General features: G+C 36.1%; 1 protein-coding gene across 5 annotated transcripts in view; it reads right to left on the reverse strand.

Moving 5' to 3' along the window:
• Window positions 1–20,424, reverse strand: part of SATB1 (SATB homeobox 1) — a 96,785-nt gene that overhangs the window by 14,960 nt on the left and 61,401 nt on the right. For all 5 annotated transcript variants that reach the window (XM_032143415.2, XM_032143417.2, XM_058433522.1 and 2 more), the window contains one exon: window positions 15,542–15,697. In XM_032143415.2, coding sequence (XP_031999306.1) covers window positions 15,542–15,697 — 156 coding nt within the window. The remainder of the gene's footprint in view (window positions 1–15,541; window positions 15,698–20,424) is intronic.

Below are 20,424 nucleotides of genomic sequence, written 5' to 3' on the forward strand. Positions count from 1 at the left end.
CCAAACCCAAAACCCCACATAAATATAAGAAATCATAAAAAGAATAACTTTAAGGTGACAATTTACCTGACAGCGTGGTTTGTTTGCTTACAAAAATAATTTACTACCAGGTTGATGTGGATAAATATTTCTGCCACTGCATTTTAAATTGATTTATGTAAAACTTTTCAACACTGCATGTATATCCTAAAATGAGCTACACTCCCTATTATGCATATTTAGGGACTGGGAATTAAAAATTTAAATATTCCCTCTATGATGTTTTAGGAGAGATAACAAAAAATTTTTATAAGCAGAGCAAGGCAATTTGGGACTGTAAAAGTTAGGGAATCACATCCTAAGAGGAACAAGCAAGCAGGGTCACCATGAGCTCCCAACTTGCCTCTGATTTTGCTGATAAAGTAACACCCATTTTGTAGCCAAAACCACAGCGTTTTATCCATTATACAAACTTGCTAATCAGAAGCTGGCTTAATTTGAAAGACCCAAATCTTGTGATTTACAAGTAGGCATTAAGAAAGGCAATCATAAATATTTCTAGAAGCATCATGTGGGTCTCAGTGACAATGGCCGGGTTATAATTTTACCAATAAAAGGAGACAAGGGAGACTGGGGCTTTGCACAGACTGTCTCAATCACTCCTCTGATCACATTTTACATCTGGGGAAGGCAGGCTCAGAGAAGGCTCCAGGGGAGAATGGCAGCAGTGAAGCATGACCCTACTCCATCCTTGTGAGCCCACTCCAGCGCCTCTTCCCACTGTCCCACACTGACTCCCTTTGGAATAGGTTGGCATTTGTGAGAGTAATATTGGGAGCTGATTAAAATTTACTTCTGCGGCATTCTATCCTCCTACAAAGAATTCCTGAGTACCATCTATGTGCTAGTCATTGTGTAGGCTAACAGGAGATGTGGGGACAAAACTTCTTGTCCAGTGAGGTAAGAACCACTTAAACTTCAGGTTTAAGTTGATACTAAAGGTATAGTTAGTTCAATTGGAAAAAGAAATGTCTAATCTAAAAGCAAAGGCATTCTCTCACAAAGTCCTACAGCACTGCATGTGGGCATGCGAATATCAGAGAAAAGGTTGTCTGTAAGGTTTCTGTTTTGGTGGTTGTTTTAAATGTCACTGCATCATTGTTACCTCTGTTTACATGCTTTGGAGTGAAGGATGCTTGAAGAGCAAGCATACCAAAATGCAATAAACAAAAGGTAAATGTTTCTCAGGTTAATTTGAGAATCCCTCGGCTCATGTGATAAAATATATATATATATATTTTTCCTCTACAAAATTTATCTAATCATTGATCTCATCTCTTGTGCCATGGACCCTTCTGGGAGTCTGATAAAGCCCATGGATGCCTTTTCAGAACAGCGTTTTTATGTGCCTGAAATAAAATACATAAGATTACAAAGAAAACCAATTATACTGAAATACAGCTATCAAAAATTTGTGATACAGTGTCATATATATACTTCTTTATTAACACACCAAATAACAAGGTTTAGCAACAGATCTAATAACTACTGTAATTTTATAGTGATTGGCATAAATGATATTTTAAGATATCCAGAACAACATAATAGGATATGAAAATATTGTGTTTTTTTAATGGTGGCAAATTCATAGGTATTGCTACTGTGATTTGTTGCCTATATTGATAATTGAATAAAATGCCAACTTTCAGTAAGAAGAGGTTAGAGAAAATAAAGTCATTTTTTTCATCCAAGTTCATGGTTCCCTGGGGGAGAAGGTGGGCCAAGGTTAAGAACCCGTAAATGGGTGGCCCTTCCTCTTACCCCACAAAAACGTGTGTGTGTATACATACCTAGCTATCAAACATGTATCTATGTATATATACACACATGTACGTATAGACACACTTCAAATACTGTTAAAGAATTATCTCCTATAAGTTCTTAACATATTAGAAAATCTTAGTATTTATGGATTTGTGAAACAAATTTCCTTTTTTTTTCTTTTTTGCCACTAAGAGGACCAGGACTCTTAGAGATGGGTTAGAGAAGAACAGTCACTACCACAGGGGTTCCTAGGCTGTGTCCTTAGTAGCCCCAGGTTTCCATTAGAGGTGTTTCAGAAGTACCCGCGTTGTGTATGTGTAGGGTAAGGGGTTGATGAGAAGGTCCCTGCCCCCATTCAATCCTCAGGTCAATCCAAATGGAGAAAACTTTCATCTGATTTATATATTTCAGTTCTGAATGAGATTTCATTAATTAAATGATGGTTCTACAGCTTACAATTTTTGGTTTACAATTGCACTAGCACATATATACCTCACTGTTTTCCTGGTTCTGTTACAAATGCAGAGATTGGGCTTACAATTTCTGAATAATGCATCTGAATTCTTACTGGGTTATTGACATCATATCATCCAAGTAATTTTAAAGGTAAGTAAGATTAGCAGAGTATCCTTTCAGATATGTCTACCTGCCAGGAGAACACCAACAAGTTTTTCCAAAGACACAGGGGTTTTCCAAATAGAAGGAGATACGGTAGGACAAATACAGGATAGAGGCAGGATACAGAATGGAAGAGTGGCACAAGCACTGGATGTGTGGGTGGGTAGGGTGGGGGACGGGAGTGGCTCTGCAAATGCTAGGAAACTAGCAGTGATCAAATACCAGTCCCTGCTCTCTCATCACTGCCTCTCAAAGAGCACATGGCTATACAGTCTTTGTCTGTCTAACTAGCTGCCTTGTGCCTTGTCTTCCAGTCTAATAGAAGATCAAAGAAGGTGAGTAGAAAAGATGGTTAAGGGGGGAGACAGATAGAAAATAATTGAGCACATAACCGTCTCATAACTTTATATTATATGTGGCTCAATGCTAATATGCTCAGAAATACAAGCATAAACTGCTGTTTAGAAATTAAGCTTGATGGATAAGGCTTTCGTCCTTATGGTTAACCAGGGTTCAAGCTATTTAGTCTCTTTAATCAAAATACTAAAATAAAATCATTACCCATTAGGCTGTTACCCTTCCCCCAATCTCCAAACATACAAGCAAAAATTAATTGCAAGCCAGGAAGAAAGAAGGTAATTTAGACAGTAACAGCTTGGCATGGATTAAGCTAGATTTCCAAATAACATTTGTCTGTTTGTGAACGTATATTTTATTTACAACCTTCACTTCCTTGACCTTGTTGAAAGTAATTTATTTTTACCTAATCTGCATTTCATTTAAACAACCAAATATTTCATCAATGAACCAGTCAAGTAACACCCATGACAAGTAGCACTCCTGTTGATACCATAAGTAAAATGGGTAAACATTTAAACGAGACATTTGGGGATGGACACATCTCAGCAACTATTAAATGCTACAGGTACCAATTTATAAACTTGCAAAAATGGATTTCAAGGTATTCTCTCAAATGAGCTGTCACTCCCTGCTTCCTTTTCTTTTGTGTTTACTCCCTATCTCCCTAATCTCTTCCAAATCTGACTTCTCATCAATCGAGTATTCTCACATTGCCCTGTTTTCCCGTTTAATGTGCTATTAAAGTTTTTAATGTGCCAGAAAAAAACTTCTATCAATCGATCAATCAAAAGAGCAGCTAAGGGTGGATCTTCAAGCATCAATTGAAAAGCAAACAAAAAAAGAGACATATTTAAAGAGGAAAGTCTTTAGCAACTTTCAAATCATATCATGCTAGCAATCACCACCCTACCACATACTAAACCAAGCCCATTCCCCAATGGAATTCAGCTCGTCTCATACTCTATACTGTACTGATGCTGCTAGGTCTCTGTATGATAAAAGGGAGAGTTCCCAGTCATCTATCAACAAGTCTCAGATGAAGAGCGTATATCAATCACGAGCTCAACTCATACCACGTAATATGGAGTTCATATAAGGGATTCCAACAATCAATTCAACCCATTAGATGCCACCCGTAAATAACCCTTCTTGGCTCTAGACCCCAAAATATCACTTTTTCGCCTACCCCCCAAACTAAGCCATTCCATTATTCAAACTCTTACCTTTTGTTTCCCAGACTAAAACACTTGTCAGCAGTGTCTTCAATCAAAATAGCATCCTCTGTAATACTTGTGTACCTGTTTCAATCACAAACACACAAACCTAGAACTTCAAGGGACATTAGATATACTATGATCTAACCTATTTTACTTTCCTGAAGGGGAAGTTCAATGTTTGAGAGGTTAAATGGCTTGCCTGGGGCTACACAGCAGGTTAGCAGTGGAACTGGGACTACCACTCTTTGCAGTTCCCAATGTTTTCCACGAATGATGCAATTCATGTACAAGTTGTTAGGTAAGACATCGGTGAGTTTGCAAATTAGGTACTATTACCTTATTTCTATATTATGTAGAAAATCAGGAGCCATGCCCTCCAGTTCCTTTCAGCTTAGGCTACACTGCAAATGACACTGATGACTTCAACAAAGATGATGAAAAATGAAGACAGTGGGTCCAGAAGATAACGACAAAGAACATTAAAAGGAATCACTTTTCCTTCCTGTACCTTTTCATGAAGATATGAGAGCACTGGAGAATAGCGACTGCAGAGTGACTGAGGATGGTGGATTGAGTTGGGGCAAGATAAAGTTTGTAACACTTCTACTGACTCTTCATCGGTGACTTGTTAACAGACAAATGGAAAATGTCTCCTTATTAGACAGGGACCTAGAAGGGTCCGTAAATAAATAATTTGTCTTTGAAATGCAGGATTCTTGTAGTCTAATGATTAATTTAACGAAAAGATGTGCTCTTTCTTTGTACTCAGAATACTGATCTTATTAAACTCCGTATACACAACAGCATCCCTAATGAAACAACTTTTTTCCCCTCTCTTTTCTGTTCCCTTTTGTATTAACAGGTATGCCAGGCAAAGAAATACAAATACACAAAAGTGTTTGCAAACATGAAAAACTAGGGGATAATTTTTTATCTCGCAAGTGAAATCTTTCATTTGCAAACAATTTAGGACTCCTTTTAATGGTGAGCTCCACCAGTGATTGCAAAATGTGATTCAACTTGCATGCTGGCTTATTCCTAACATACCTTCAAGTAGCTGTGCAAAAAAACTTCAGGGTTATTAAAGCAAGGGCATTAGCAATGAAACCATAAACTTTATTTACCTCCACTTTTCTTATTTCTTAGACTCATCCCACACAACTATGCTTTGAATAGCAAACCCCCATTTGGGAATCCTAAAATACAAGTGACTACAGCAGGGATGGGTTTATCTCCCTCATTAGCAATGGGTATTTTTACTTCTGTGTTAAGAAGGATTCTGAGGTGATATCTGTACTCATCAGAAGAGTGTTATGATATGGGAATTGAATCAAATCTTCTACAATAACTATATCTTGCAAAATGATTACAAAGGTAGATTAAGACGGGGGAAACAAATGACCTAAATTAGATGGAAGAAGAGTTCTAACTAAAAGGCAAAGACAGTACTTTATTTTCCCTTTAAAGTGATATTTAGGCCAAAAGAAACTATGAATAGGAAGAAAAAATATCAGATTTTAAAGTTGAAAGTTATGGAGCAAACAAAACACATGGAAAATAGACAGACTAAGTGGGAAGAAAGTTCCAGAAAAAAAACTAGGAAGCAAAGATTATACAAAGAAGAAAAAGAAACACAACATGAGGAAACTACTAAGCAAAAGGGAAAATAAGTAGAGTAAGGAAACAAAAAACCCCTACTATTCTTTGGAAAAGTACACCTTCTCTTAGTTGGATAACAGGAATCACCACCACCACCATTCTAAGTAGCTTCCAAGCTAGGTTCATTACTGAAGTCATAAAATAAAAATAAAGATAAAAAGAAAAACAGTGTATTTTATTTGGAGTTAAAAGATATTTAAGTAGGCTATGTCTATGTTTTAAATGGTCTCTAAAGTGGATTGTTGTGATCTGGCTCCAGGACGTATGATTCAAAAGCACCACTGATCCTATTTCCTCCTTCGCTCTTAGCTTTAGTTTTCCACCAGCTTATCTGCCTTCTTATGCATCCAATTTTTTATAGGGGGATTCTTATGAGACTGGTGATAACTTTAGCCTTAAACAGTTACCTACTGTGCCTGCATTTTGCCAGGTTATCTCCAATTTCTATAAAAACAGAATCCTCAAGGTTTCCAACTCTGCCTTTCAAATCAATTACACAAATCCACAGATATCTCCATGAAATAAAGTTCCTAACCGGGGCCATTTTTGCTTTTTGAGTGTCTGGTATCTGACTATAAAGCCTGAAGTAACAACTTTGCATTAAAAAATAAAAAGAAAGAAAAACTGTCCTTTAGAAAATACCTATGTCCAGTCTTAGAAATCCTTTCAGAATTTAGGTTCAAATAAACAGTTCAACACTAAAAACATAATAGGGCACAGAATCAAAGGACATGATGCACCCTACCCACCCCCCCCCAAAAAAAAACTTACAGAAAATAAATGAAAAGCCCAATACAGAATACAATCTTTTTCCCATTTGAATTCTGGTAAAAGTATAAAAAAGGAATTTGATGAAGGTTTTGATAAAATAACCTGGAAAAAACTAAACAACCCCATTTTTCTAGACACAACTTCGTTTGACTGCATTTTATTTTTATTTAAGAACATCTTACATACACATACATACCCCAACCCTTTAAAAAAAAAAGGGGGGGGGCCTGAAATTTTAGTTACACCACATGTGGTTTTCATTTGTGAAAAATGAACAAGCTGTTTGTGGTTAAACTGTCTAATCGCCTGTTATCAATCTAGCACTGCATTCAAGATTTACAGGATACATCAGCTTCTGTGCCACATTAGCTGTAAAGGGGGGGGGGGTTTGGAGGAAAAAGGAGGAGGAGAGAGTTTATCCTGAGGAATAATATTTCCAATGCAGCCACACTCGCACTACATCTGGTTGTGCTGGTAGCGGCAGTTAAATTGAAATATTTCACAGCGTGTGTCAGAAACATGCAGAATGGTAATTATGACAGATCTGATTAAGCCAGAGTGCCACAAGCTCCCTGGCCAGCGCCGGTTGTGCAGGTGTGACCTTGTGCGTGCCTGCGTGTGTAAATAAAATTAATTACAAGCGAGAGGGTGAAGGCTTCAGTGACATCACAAAGCGGAGAAACTCCCAAGGGGGAGACCTAATGGAATATTTTCCCTCAGTCTAATAATACAGTTCATATTGACTTGAGGTAATTAGTGGGATCATTAAAGCAGTTTTCCCGGCGTATTTGGCTGCCTGATCAGATTAGTGAAAATGTTCTTCAGAACAAGCCCTGTGTGGTCTGCCAGAGAGGAGGAAATAAAAAGCAACAAAGCATATTTTGGAATGATAAGCAGCGCTGGACTTTTACTATAGCAAAAAATCTCTACTTTTCTCTGGAGCCGACAGATCTAACTGTCTTGTCCATTTTAATTCTTTTATCCAACTTGTGTATTCTTATACACATTCTGAACTACTTTCAATTCCCCTTTCCCTCTGTTAAATCAGACTGCTTTATCACTAAGAGCCATCCCCAACTCCCCAACAAATCTCCTCTAAACAAGGCAATTTTAAAATTGGGGAAAAGTATCTTAAATGACTGCTTTACTGTTAACTGACAATATGGGACAACTGAGAGAGGCAAAAAAAAAAAGGAAAAACAAAAAAGAAAAAAAAAAAAAGGAAAACAAAACCCCAAAACAAGGAAAGAAATACCATTTAAGATTCACCTGCTAAACAAAAGATTCCTCTCTTATGTAACACATAACAGATTTAAATATTTACTCAAATTTGGACCTCAAAATGGGTTTAGCATAGGACAGAGTTGGGACATGCATTCTTCCTGTTGAACAGAAAACAGAGGCCTCATCAAGAAAAGGGCCATTTGTTTGAAAATACTCTATTGAGCATGCTCTACCTTGCCACTGGAATATGCCAAGCACTGTCACAGATGGCAGGCTCTGACAGTTCCCATCCGTAGCGTCGATACTCGACAGTTCAGCACAAGATCAGTGACATTCTGTCTCATTAGAACCACGCTAATTATCACAGCTAGTTTCAGGGGAAACCATGTGTTGCAATGGTCAATTTGAAGGAGTCTGTGCATCAACAAACTGGTAATAAGGATCAGACACCTTATTATATGACAGCATGCTGCCTATGATCTGATTTACAAAATCAGAGGCACTGAGGCGGCCGAGGAGGCTGGCAGTTTATGAAACAGTGTGTTTAAACCCAATTCCTGAAGCATCCTGGTTGAAAAGGGAATTGTTAAAAAAAATACACAAAGGCAACTGGAATAGCTGAATCACAAAATCAAAGGAGAATAGATTTTCTATTAACATACAACAGAAGTAGATTAAGACTTAGGGAAAAAAACATCACCAATTTGACAATTGTATGCTGATTTCATAAATGGTTTAGAACTTCTATTTTTACATGGCATGTAATTATAAATTATAGAGCAGTTATATGTCTACTAATCTCTAAAATATAGATACATATTTTTAAATGGGTGGTCTATGATTTGTGTCATTCTGCCAAGCAAATGGGTTGCATATCTAAAAACATAACAAGCATACTTAGAAAAATGAGTAATCTCTAAGGTTACTTTTTAAGATACCATCGATATTCTTGGCAGGGCAGAAAATTTCTACATTAGATTCATTTTACTAACATAAGTTCTTCCATTCCTCTCTTAGCACCTTTCGTTGAAGTTAAATTTTAATGGTACAGTTTCTTCCAGAGCTATTTTTCTATTGTCATTTAGTATAAATGCATTTTCATAGCTCATTCATTTCACAGGGTCTTTATTTTCATTTCTCATGTGAGGAAAAAAGAAGATAAAGTTAAAAGAAAACCTACTTTCATTATCAAAAACATAAAAGACAACTACTGAGACTTTTAAGAAAAAACACTTTTGTCTTCTAACTTGGTAGATTGTTAAAGGATTATATCAGTGTTATAGTTGTGTGATAAGTTTAACTGAATGACACTCAGTTTTAAGATTAATTCCTGTTAGGAGTGAAACCTTGTTGATTTGCTGTTTTCCCTACTTTCGGTACCCACCTGAACCTGTCCTGAAGAACTACTCTTCAACTGACAAAGCTGAATATAGAAGAGCTTCCAAAAAGAGAAAACATTATAGAATATTCTTAGTTTACACTTTTCAGCTTACACTAACATTTTAGGACAAAAGGTGCTCTCATGTTAAAGCAGGTTCTATGAATATATAGTTGGCATAGCCGTGCTTCAGAACATATATGCTGGATTGCTGTAAAGGGACCACTCTTGCAGTGAACTTCTTTGTGCTTCCTCACATGATGAACCTCCTTAAAGCTGGCTCAATATTCCCAAATTAATTCTCTTCAAATCTGGTCTAAAAATTTTCTTATGACATCTTCTAAAGATGGAGAAATGAGGCATAATGAGGTATGTCTATATTTGTAACAGTTAAGCTTATTAAGTGGGTCGAAGACAAAATATATTTGACTTTCGGTTAATTCTAAATTTATGGGGAAAAGGTGAAAATTTTAAATTATTTCAAAGAAGCAACACGATAACCAAAGATCTTCTGTTCATTTTTTTAAAAGTAGGTAATACCAAGTGTCTAGGGGATAAATCACCTCTTGATATGACTTTTTAGCCAAAAATATAAGTAAGCAATTGTTCTATTTAATAATTCTGGACCTCATAGATCAAATCCTAGATATACTAAAACAAACATACTTAGGAGGCAGAAATCTGAAAAGAAGGCATATTCAGATCCACAAATTTAATTAGCTCTTAAAAAATCATATACAATCATGTACCTTCAAACTATTAATGTCAATATTTAAAGCCAGTAATTTTTTAGTCCTGTTTGGCATTCAACTAGAACTATAAAAATACATCAACGTTTTAGAAAACTGAATCCAATATGAATTCCCAACATTAAGATGTAAGAGATTGTTATAAATGGCTACGAATATAGAACACCTTAAATAGGAGACTGATGAACTCCACATCCTTCTTACTCAGGAATGGAGCACAGGGACCTCCAAAGATCTGTGTTAAACTTAACACTGGCAGACTGCTGAGATGCAGGGACCACACACTGGACTGTCTTATGTGTCTTCTTGTTTTCCCCACAAATACTTCTCTTGCCTCCTCCTCTTCCAGGCAAGTGGGTCCAGGGAAACAGAAGCTGTATCCCCCTCAGGGTGTCCTCTACACATTTAGATGGAGAACATGTAAAGGGGCAGTTCTCTCTTCAGAGAGTGAATGAAGAAGGCTTCGTTTGCCCAAGAGAAGAGGCTCTTAGGCCACAATGTGAAGATCCCACAGACCGCTACAAAAGGATGTAGCACCGGAAATAACAGAAACCATGATTCTCAAATCTGCAAGGCCTCCTGTGTGCCTTAAACAGGAGGCTACACAGGTGAACTCCTGTTGCAGCAAAGTCTGTTATACGAACATTCCAAAAGAATGAATCAGCACAGAATTAAAAACTGAAGTGTAATGTAACTCTAACAGAATAAAAGATGCCTTCACTAGCATGCTAGCATACAGAATGCAATGTCAATGGTTCCATGATTTTATTCCTGGATTTTGTCACTATAGATCTATTTTCGGCAATGAAAATTACATTTTTAGCCCTATTTCTAGCCCCAATGATTTGTGACATATGTCTTACTTGCATTTAGGACATCCATTACCATGTGAGAATTTCCAAACCTAAAGGTCAGAATGATGTTTTCTTTCACCTACAAACCTAAGGAAAACAGAGGTATTCTTTTTCTCTCTTTTGTCCTTGTTTTCCCCTCTCTCTCATCCCAGGGGCCATGAATCTCAATGACCAACAAAAGTGACTGAAAAGTAGATGAAAGAAAAGGCTTTAAATTATTTGGTCTCTTCTACTAGCCAGGTTATTTTTGCATAGTCAGAAAAGCTCTTTATTTTATTTTTTTTAGTATTAAAAACATACCTATTCATCAGCCAAAGTTGTAGCAGCCAGAAAGTACTACAACTCAGAGACTGCAAAATATTATACCAAAAGTATGTTAGTCAAACAGAATTTTCATCGGCTAGTTGCTTTACCCAAAATAAATACATTGTTCAATAAAACACTAGAGGAAATTATTTTCTAAGCACAAGTGATGATGCAGTGTGGTTCTGTGAAAGCCCTTTACTGTCTTACTGCACTACTGTATCTGCAAGCTCCACCTATGCAAACATGAAAATCAATGTAACAATTCAGTGTACAAGGCAAGGCCTACGGTGCTGCTAATGTCCCCTTGCTGGACACACACCTTAAGTCTCAGAGCTCTCAAGGGGTTTGCTGTGGAATAAAATTAGATTCCAACATCTGCCGCCATTAAGGAAAAAATTCCATTTCCATCTCCCATATGAAAACACTATAACCAATGAAGAGTAACTGAACCTTGATACTGTAATGGTTATTACCCAAATAAAGTATTTTTTTAAACAGTAAAATTAGCAAATTTTGCTCTCATAATTATTTGAATGTTATCAGACTAAATGTTTGATAAAATTCCAATATGATTCACTTGGAAAAACTGCTGCTTATTTGAATACCCAGAATATAAAGTGTATTCATTTGTAGCTATTCACATTATGTTTAAAGCATATCATCTTTTTAAAGTTTGCATTAGTCTGCTTTCCTAACCAAGCACAAAAAGTAGCCTACCTTCAGTTTTTACTTGCATATTTTATCAGACATTTCTACTAGAGTTAAAAACAATTCCATATCTATTATTCATTGAAGAGACAATACATGTGAAATGGTGGAATCCACATGAGTTGGTTTCTTTTACCGAAAATACACTGTGCATTAGTCACTGCAGAGCATGCTTTACCTTTTAAAATGGAAGGTATTTATGATACACAAACACATGATAAATAAATCTCTTATCCATGTGGAGGACTGAACCTCTTGCTTAGCACATTATGAAATGTTACCATTTGGGCATAGTGCTATATAATTTAAAAGCTCTTTTGCATACATTGTAGCATGTGCCTTCTATGTTAAAAGAATCCGGCCGGGCGCGGTGGCTCACGCTTGTAATCCCAGCACTTTGGGAGGCCGAGGCGGGCGGATCACGAGGTCAGGAGATCGAGACCACGGTGAAACCCTGTCTCTACTAAAAATACAAAAAAAAATTAGCCGGGCGTGGTGGCGGGCACCTGTAGTCCCAGCTACTCGGAGAGGCTGAGGCAGGAGAATGGCGTGAACCCTGGAGGTGGAGCTTGCAGTGAGCCGAGATTGCACCACTGCACTCCAGCCTGGGCGACAGAGCGAGACTCCGTCTCAAAAAAAAAAAAAAAAAAAAAAAAAGAATCCTGGGCTCAAAAGTTAAAATTTCCCAATATTATACCACCAATGACACAACCTGGATCAGAGCTGGCCTCCTTTGACTCCTCCACCCTGTACACCCACCACCATTAGGTATGATAGAGCCTGGATTCTGAAGGCTCTGTGTTGGTAAGAACCTTGTGTTCCATGAATATGTCAATGAAGAAAAGAAAGCCCTCACTGTTTCTACTATCAATAAGACCACTATTCCTAATTCCTCTTCCCCAGATCAGGGTAGTACTTCAGTGATGATGCTGCCTTGAACCCTGAAGACAGTCTAAAATAGGAGAAATGCAGAGAATTTGGAGTTGGCTGTACTACATTTATTATTTAAGAAACTCTCATGTGTAAAAGAAAGAAAATAATAGCTCACAGGGTTACTAAATTAACGCAGATAATCTATAATGCATGATAGGGTCTAGCACAAAAAACATGATGGTTAAGTCAACCCAGACAACCAGGGCAAGACACAGAAGCAGATGGAGGTAGACGGGATGAGACAGAAGAGACTCTGGTTCTTCCTGCTTCACACATATTTTGTCTTGGGGGACTGCTGCCTCATTTTGGCAAGAGCTGGCACACATCTGAGGCCTAAATATCTATTTTAGAAGTGCAACATTTTAACCATTAAAAAGGTCAGTCTGATTTGAAGGGTTTTTTTGTTTGTTAGTGTTTCTGTTTCCTTCACAAAACATCATAGCATGAGAACAGAACCTAAGTAAATGGCCACTTTTCCTTATTAAGTCGGGTTTCTTTTGTTAGTTATATACACAGGTTTTGGACTGTCTAATTTTTTAAGCAATCATCAATCTTTCTACATTTTTTCATAAACAGGGTAGTGCTAACATTAAACTGAACAACTAAGTCAAGACTACAAAAATGCTCTACTAGGATGTCAGAGTAAATTAGAAGTTGAGAATAACTATCCAAGGGAATAAAGTTAATAGTTTGCTTGACTCCCATAGCCCACTATTGGCCCCTTCGATTTTCTCTCAACCAGTAATGAGTAATTAGCTAAAAGCTTTGGGGCTTTGGGAAACACACCATCACAGAAGATGCTTGGAATTTGCTTATTTACATTGCTGAAATAGAGACCCATGAGGAGCCATGCAGGACAGGGTACAAAGAGCAGGGATGTTTAAAATGGCTTAGAACATCACCTGTATGACATTATTAGCCAACTGCTGCTACTGTCTAAGTAGCTCCAAAATCAGTACTCAGCCCAGGTTGGGGAGAACCCGGGGTATCATTTAAAAGGATGAAGTCAAAGATAGCAAAGGAACTATCAATCACAGGGAATCAGAAAGGAAAACGATGGCAGGGGGTGGGGGTAGACTGAATTAAATGACAAGTGATAGACAACTAAATACGGTTATCAAAAAGTTATAATATTAATTTTTGTTTTAAAGCTAACCTTTACTATAATAATACATGTCCAGTTTCTCCATTTTGGAGATTTAGGGAAAGTGGCTTTTGTAGGAACGCAGTCTGATTATTACTGATGATTGGACAGGTCAGAAAAAAAAAATGTAGAATAAGAAAGGCAAGATAATATATATTTAAATATGAGATCCTCATCATATTTAGGCTAAAGAGCCAAAACAAGAATGTGTGGGGTGGGCAAGTAGGTGAGGGGGGAAAGTGAGACCAGGACATTTCTCTTTAATGCGTAGTCTTGGCATGTAAATGAAGACATCTGAAGAAGCACACAGGTTTAAAGCGGCTCTAACATTCTATCATAATTAGAAACATTTCAAGAGCCCTGTAATTTCCAATCAAAATTACAGTAATTTCCGATATACAAGCCATGATTCATGACAGAATTTTACATTCCACGAGAGATTACGGTGGCCTGATGTATGACACGCTGAGTACAGCACTAACATAAACAATTCAGCTTAATGTTTAAACAGCACTTGATGTTTAGAATCTCACAATAAAAGAAACATATTATTGTAGAAATTATCACTTTGACAGTGATTGAAGGGTACGCAGGCATGTGGCCTATAAAGCTATAATTTTTACAGTCCACAGCTTGAGTTCAATCATTTTTATATAACATTTCCAAGATATCCCTTAAGTATTTCATCAGGCCTATAACTTAAACAAGAACAACATTCTTCTAAAGCAAAACTCCTGTCAAGTAACACTATAAATGTCGATAGGGTAAAAGTTTAGGAAAATCTGAAAAGATTATTATGTTACAAATATATCGGATTATAAATACTCCCACAATTGTGAAATTTATCAGAAGTTGACAACAGCCAGGTTGTTTTAGGATTCATTAATGATAATGAAAGTATACTTGTATAAAATTTCAAGTTGTTAAAATCTTACCTGAAGTCCCTATTTGCCTCTAAATCTCATCTTGATAGTGTTATCAAATCCTTTTTCAAAGGGGAAAAGAGTTTAGTGTTCTTCTGGTCCTTTAAAAAGTATTCTTGGCTTTGGAGAAGGGTTTATAGATAACTAAGTTTGTTCATGTAGATGTTCCATTTTTGATGAACATGAATTATTAATATACGACAATTATGCTGATAAAAGACTATATGACCTATCCTTTTTTATTTAGTTTGGTAGAAGTTTACAACTTTTCCGTTTCAAGTCTATTCAGCTGTAATTCAGAGTTGGACAACTTGTAATCAATCTGTGTGTCTTGTATATTCTACAGAAAAGTTAAAATCATTAATATGCAAAGATTTGTGTGTGTGTGTCAGTTTGTCTTAGTAAGTGTACTTAATAGTTGCAGACAGCTGAGTTGAGAGGCAACTATGCTCACCACTATACCACCAATGCCACATTAGATGGCTGAACTGGAACAGAAGAAACTGTATAAAGTTTTGTAGCATTTTAGTAGGAAAAAATATCAAGATCATCTAAGCAATAATGAAATAATAGTAATTCACATTATTTATTCTACTACAATAGACCAGACTGAGAAACTGACTATCCATTATGATATCCTTCTCAAAATACCTATTAAATGACTTGGGGATTTACCGTAAAATCTTTGGTCCGAGGAGTGGCTATTGGAAAAAACAAAACTAAGTGCCTATAACCTGAATCTGAATATTGTTTCATTTTAGAGCTCTGGAAATAATCCTAGACATAGAGGCCTCTCCGTGATGCAAGTTCATATTGAAAATAGACACTCCTTTTTAATGAAAATTCCACAGGCAACACAGATAAACATTCTCAATGCCTAACAGAGGCTCTTACCTGGCTTTTGGTTGCTGCAACCTTTGCAAACAGTGCTTGAGACACTTTAGCGCGCTTCATTTCCTGCTGAATCTCATCATAAATGGAAGCATTAATGTTCATGGTATTGTTCTCTGGTTTCCCATTCCTCTCAGTGGCAATAGTAGCTGTTTTCACCTACAAAACATTTTGAACATGGCTGTCATTTTTCATTGGCTAAATTGTTTTGAAGCTTCTCAGGCTCAGCATCCAAACTGGACACTGTTGCTCCTTTTATGATCAAGGTGATCAACAGTGCAGTCATTCAACATTAGTTATTGCCCTGAGATCAGATTGCTTAAGTTAAGGAAGTCACATTGTCACAGGTGATTGCATCTGTAATATGACAGCAACTGCCAGCTGACAACCAGGAACTATAATGCCATAAAGTAAGTTTTCTGGAAAACGAAATAGTTTCAAAGACTTGAAAACCCCTAAACTAACTGTCTCCCAATTACCTTCCACTGCAATCCTAACAAAGGAAATTCACAATTAAAATCATAATGCACAGTGCTGTATCTTCACTGGGTGCCCGGTGCCTAATAGACAATTGCATCACTAATAGCTATTACATACTATGGCCTTTTTAATTTTAGACTATTTTTATGCATCCTCCTCTTACGTTTCATTTAAAAAAATCTTCCATAACAAAGCCATTTGCAGAACTGCGTACTTAAATCTTCTATCCATCCATGAAGCAGGTAGAGTGCCTTGCTTAATTATCATAAAGGCTGGTTGAATTTTACATGTGCATGTCCAAGCTGTTCTGTATAATTATTTCATCTTTTCCCGGCACCCCTGTACATAACTATTTCCTTTTGACTTGTGAAACCACACAATAAGATAATGTTTTACAATATTTAATAAAATATTGCTGTAAGCATCAAAAAATATATAATCAGTGACTTTACTAATATATTCAAAAAGTACAATATTGAGTGAAAAATCAGCATCAATGCCTTTAGTAATAGTGATAAGCAGATATCTGCAGTAAAATGCCACCAAATTTTAGGGGCTGAAATCAAATCTCAACTTCAAACTGTACTGATACTATGATTCGTTTTTAAAACTCCAAATTAATTTTTTATTACACAGTAGTATGAACTAGCCTGGAAAATTTACATAAAAACCATGTTGCTGATTTTTTACTGGGAAACTGATGAAAATAGAAATGAAAAATTACTACAGATACAAAACCATGTTTCTTCCAGCAAACTGATCACTTAAGGACCTCATCTTTTCGGTTACTTTACAGAACCCAGGTTTCTATCCTCTAGAAACTTACCATCCTGGACAATTTCTCACATAAACCATGAAAATAGAAAACGAAGTATGCTGTAGAATAAACAAATGATTTTTTTGGGCATTAAATGATACAGCCTTTGAGTCAAGCTGCAGGACTTTAAGATTTATTTTACTCTGTTCCTAAAATATTCGGTGATTCAATTCTCCGTACTTAAAGCATAAATAGGAGATCCCTTTAAAATTCGCCTGCTAAATCCTAATTTCTAGCCAATTAGCAAAATAATTCACCTCTTGCTTATCTTGAGAAAGCTGATAGATGCTTTCAACATGATACCACCTTTCCAAGCATGGAAAAGATAATGCTGGGAAATAGTTGGCCCGCAGGCCTAAAGAGGACACAGCAGGTAAGGCAGGACAGGTGACCAAAGGTGGGGCCTCATCCGCCTCCTCTCCAGAGTTCCCCTTCTAGCTTTGCCGCTCTAGTACGCAAGGGCACTCATAGAGATATATTAATGACTGGAGGCCACTAGAACACATACAGGGCTTTGAAGCAATAATCTGCTAAACATCACTTTAAGAGCCAGAAGAGTTAACACATTACCATAAATTGCCTACAAAGTTGCTTTGGTGAGATTGGAAACTTTGCTCTGGGGTGGTCTTGCTTTGAGGCAGAGGGATAGATTTGATCACCCCATGGGGTCTCTTTTAATACCTATTTTCCTCACTGCTTAAATGAAAGAGAAAAGAAAAGCCATTTCAATCATTTTGAAAACTGAATGTTATGGAAATGGGGGCACCAAGTCCAGTGCACTGAAGAAACAGATCCTTGGTAGCAATCTGCTAAGCAACAGTTAAAAGAACAGACTTTGGAAAGTTGGTGTTTCGATCTGTTTTTAAAATAATTTTCATTATTTTGTAAAAATGATGTTTACGAATTTATCTTTGAGGTGCGCTATAATCATTTGTTTCAACCCTGTGACTTTGCTTCTAAAAACTTCTTTGGTTAATTTTTATTTTAAAGCAATTATAATCAAGCACAAATTCTAAATTATTTTAAAAAATCATTTCCTAGTAGCCAACACAATCAAAACAAAAGTGAAAAAAGTATACAAGAAACATTTTTTTTTAAAAAAAGAATGTGAGGGTGAAACTTTAACAATTACAAAGTTAGAAAGTATCTCTGTACTACTCATTTAAAAAATATTTAGGAAACCTCTTCTTCACCATCTTGTTGGCCCAGATACACATCTTATCATAGATAAGCTATTAGAATTCTAGAATCACATTTTTTTTTTTTTCCCCTAAACACAAGCTATTGCTTAAGGGAAACTGACTTGGACAGCTTTTCAAAAATATGAAAGCTGAATTTTTCCCCAGGTAAAAATGGAAACAAAAATCTTTTATACCTCACTCTACTAAGTACTATTTTAGCTTAGTACAAAAAAAATCTTCTTTAATCCTGGTTTAGCTTTTAATATTATATCACACATTAAAATTCATAAAGTAGTTCATTCCAGGCAAAACAAACTACTGTTCAGCTCTTCTCCGCAAATAGCACAGGAGGTAAAATAAATGCAGTTGCTTTCAGAATAGCTTTTATCAAGGTAGGGTGTCCTACTCCATCATTAAGGCGGCGCCGGGGAAGTAGTTAAGAATTGGAGCTTCTACTACTTACCCTCCCATGTGGGGATAGTGTGCAGCACTAGGGTCTGCTTTTTATTTCACTAAAATTGTGCAGCAAGACACACATTTTCCATGAAAACTCTATTTTGCTTCTTCATGGATTGCTGCATGCTTTGAATCATGCTTTTAGATTTTACACAAAATGAACTCTACTTTAGCCTTGATTGGTGAACATCCTACTGTGATGCATGAGGAACTGCCTGCAAGCACGCTGCTTTTACACAAGCAAAATTAAAGTTATATGTAGTTTTAACAATTGTGATAATAAACACTGACACTTATTAGTTGTTTATTATGTGCTGGACATTGTATTAATGTATATTAACTTAAGTTGCCTAACAGCCCGGAGAAAGTATTATGATTGTCCCATTTTAAAATTGAGAAAACTCCGTTAAAACAAACAGGTTAAACAATTTGTTGGTGGAGCGATGCTGAGATCTAAACTTAACTAGATACCACAAAGTTATTTAGAGTTCATGACATTACATGCACCTTCTTTACTTGAAAAAATTCTTAATTTTTAGAGCAGGCTGGACTTGTTTTTTGGTGGCCCTTTGATAAATCTAGCTCATTAATGTCTAATTTTTTAATAGCTATTGATTTTTAATTAATATTAAAATCCAATCTAAATTTATTTTTCAGAGTATAAAAATTATGTTTTCTTATTAATGAAAATAAGAAATGTCCTATTTTATGGATACTTATTAGTGATAAAATATTTCCCACTCTCAAACTTTAATATATTAACACTGTCTTTAGCACCATGGTTTCATATTTTTAGATATTTCTTTCTTTCCAGGAACAGTATTATTTTCCAAATCTAGACTTTGAAAGTCTTCCAGCTTTTAAAAGATGACAATTAATGGGATGCATTTTATAACCACATAAGCAACATCTTAAAATGATCTTCAAGGGATTCATAAGAAATAAAACTTTTACCAAGTGTTAAGTTCCTGCCTGTAACTGAACCTGAAATCAAGATGAACCTATGTTTCATTATATCGTAGACAGATCTCTTGTAAAGAGACAGAACAGTGCAACTACCAGATTAATCATATACTGTTTATATTAACTTCATAAATTTTCTAAAGCATTGTTATGAAATAGCATACCTTTAGTAGAAACTAAAGAATTACATAAAGAGATAAAAAATGAAGAAAAAAACTTTTGTGTAATTCATGTAAAAGCTGTAACTCAGTAATTATATGCTTTCAAACAGCCTTCATGGAAACAAACTGCTAAATTAATTTAACTCCAAAAGTCACACACAGTAAAATGCACAAATCAAATTTTAAAAAAACATACCCCTACGGTAGAAATCATCACTTAAAATTCTGTAAAATATATAATTCTCAGACAATAATCATGAATTATTATTGTTGAGAAAAATTCCTCTAATAAACTCATCAGGAAAATTTGCAAAGCTTATAGTGAAAAGAAACCTTAAGACCAAGGAACTTGGGAGGACGGGGTTCTCCCAGATATTTTCATAAAAGGGGCTATTTTCCCCACAATCCCAGAAATGCCATTGTCTAGTTTTCCCAACTAGATAATTTGTCAAACAAGTTATTTCATTAGGACAATGCTTTAGCACATGCTCCTCTTCCCATTCTAACAATAAAACCTCCCATCCTCTATGACAAACAAAAAGATCTCCAAGTTTCACTTTTCCCTTTCTAAAATAAGTTTGCTTGTATTCTGAGGAGGTGGCTTGAAGTAGAGGAAGGAGCAAGAGACTTAGCAGAGGTTTTGAAAACTCTGACTAAACCTTAAACTTGGTTTTCTCATTTTTCTTCTAGCGAAAGGTTGGTATGAGGATTCAATGAATTAATGTATTCAGTTGCTTTCAGAATAGCTTTTATCAAGTTAGGGTGTGAATCATTATCAGGTGTAAGATATTCTTATTTGTTGAATTAAAGCATGTAAGTTGTGAAAAT

This window comes from Hylobates moloch, unplaced genomic scaffold, assembly GCF_009828535.3.
Source record: "Hylobates moloch isolate HMO894 unplaced genomic scaffold, HMol_V3 SCAFFOLD_22, whole genome shotgun sequence".
Taxonomy (NCBI): Eukaryota; Metazoa; Chordata; class Mammalia; order Primates; family Hylobatidae; genus Hylobates; species Hylobates moloch.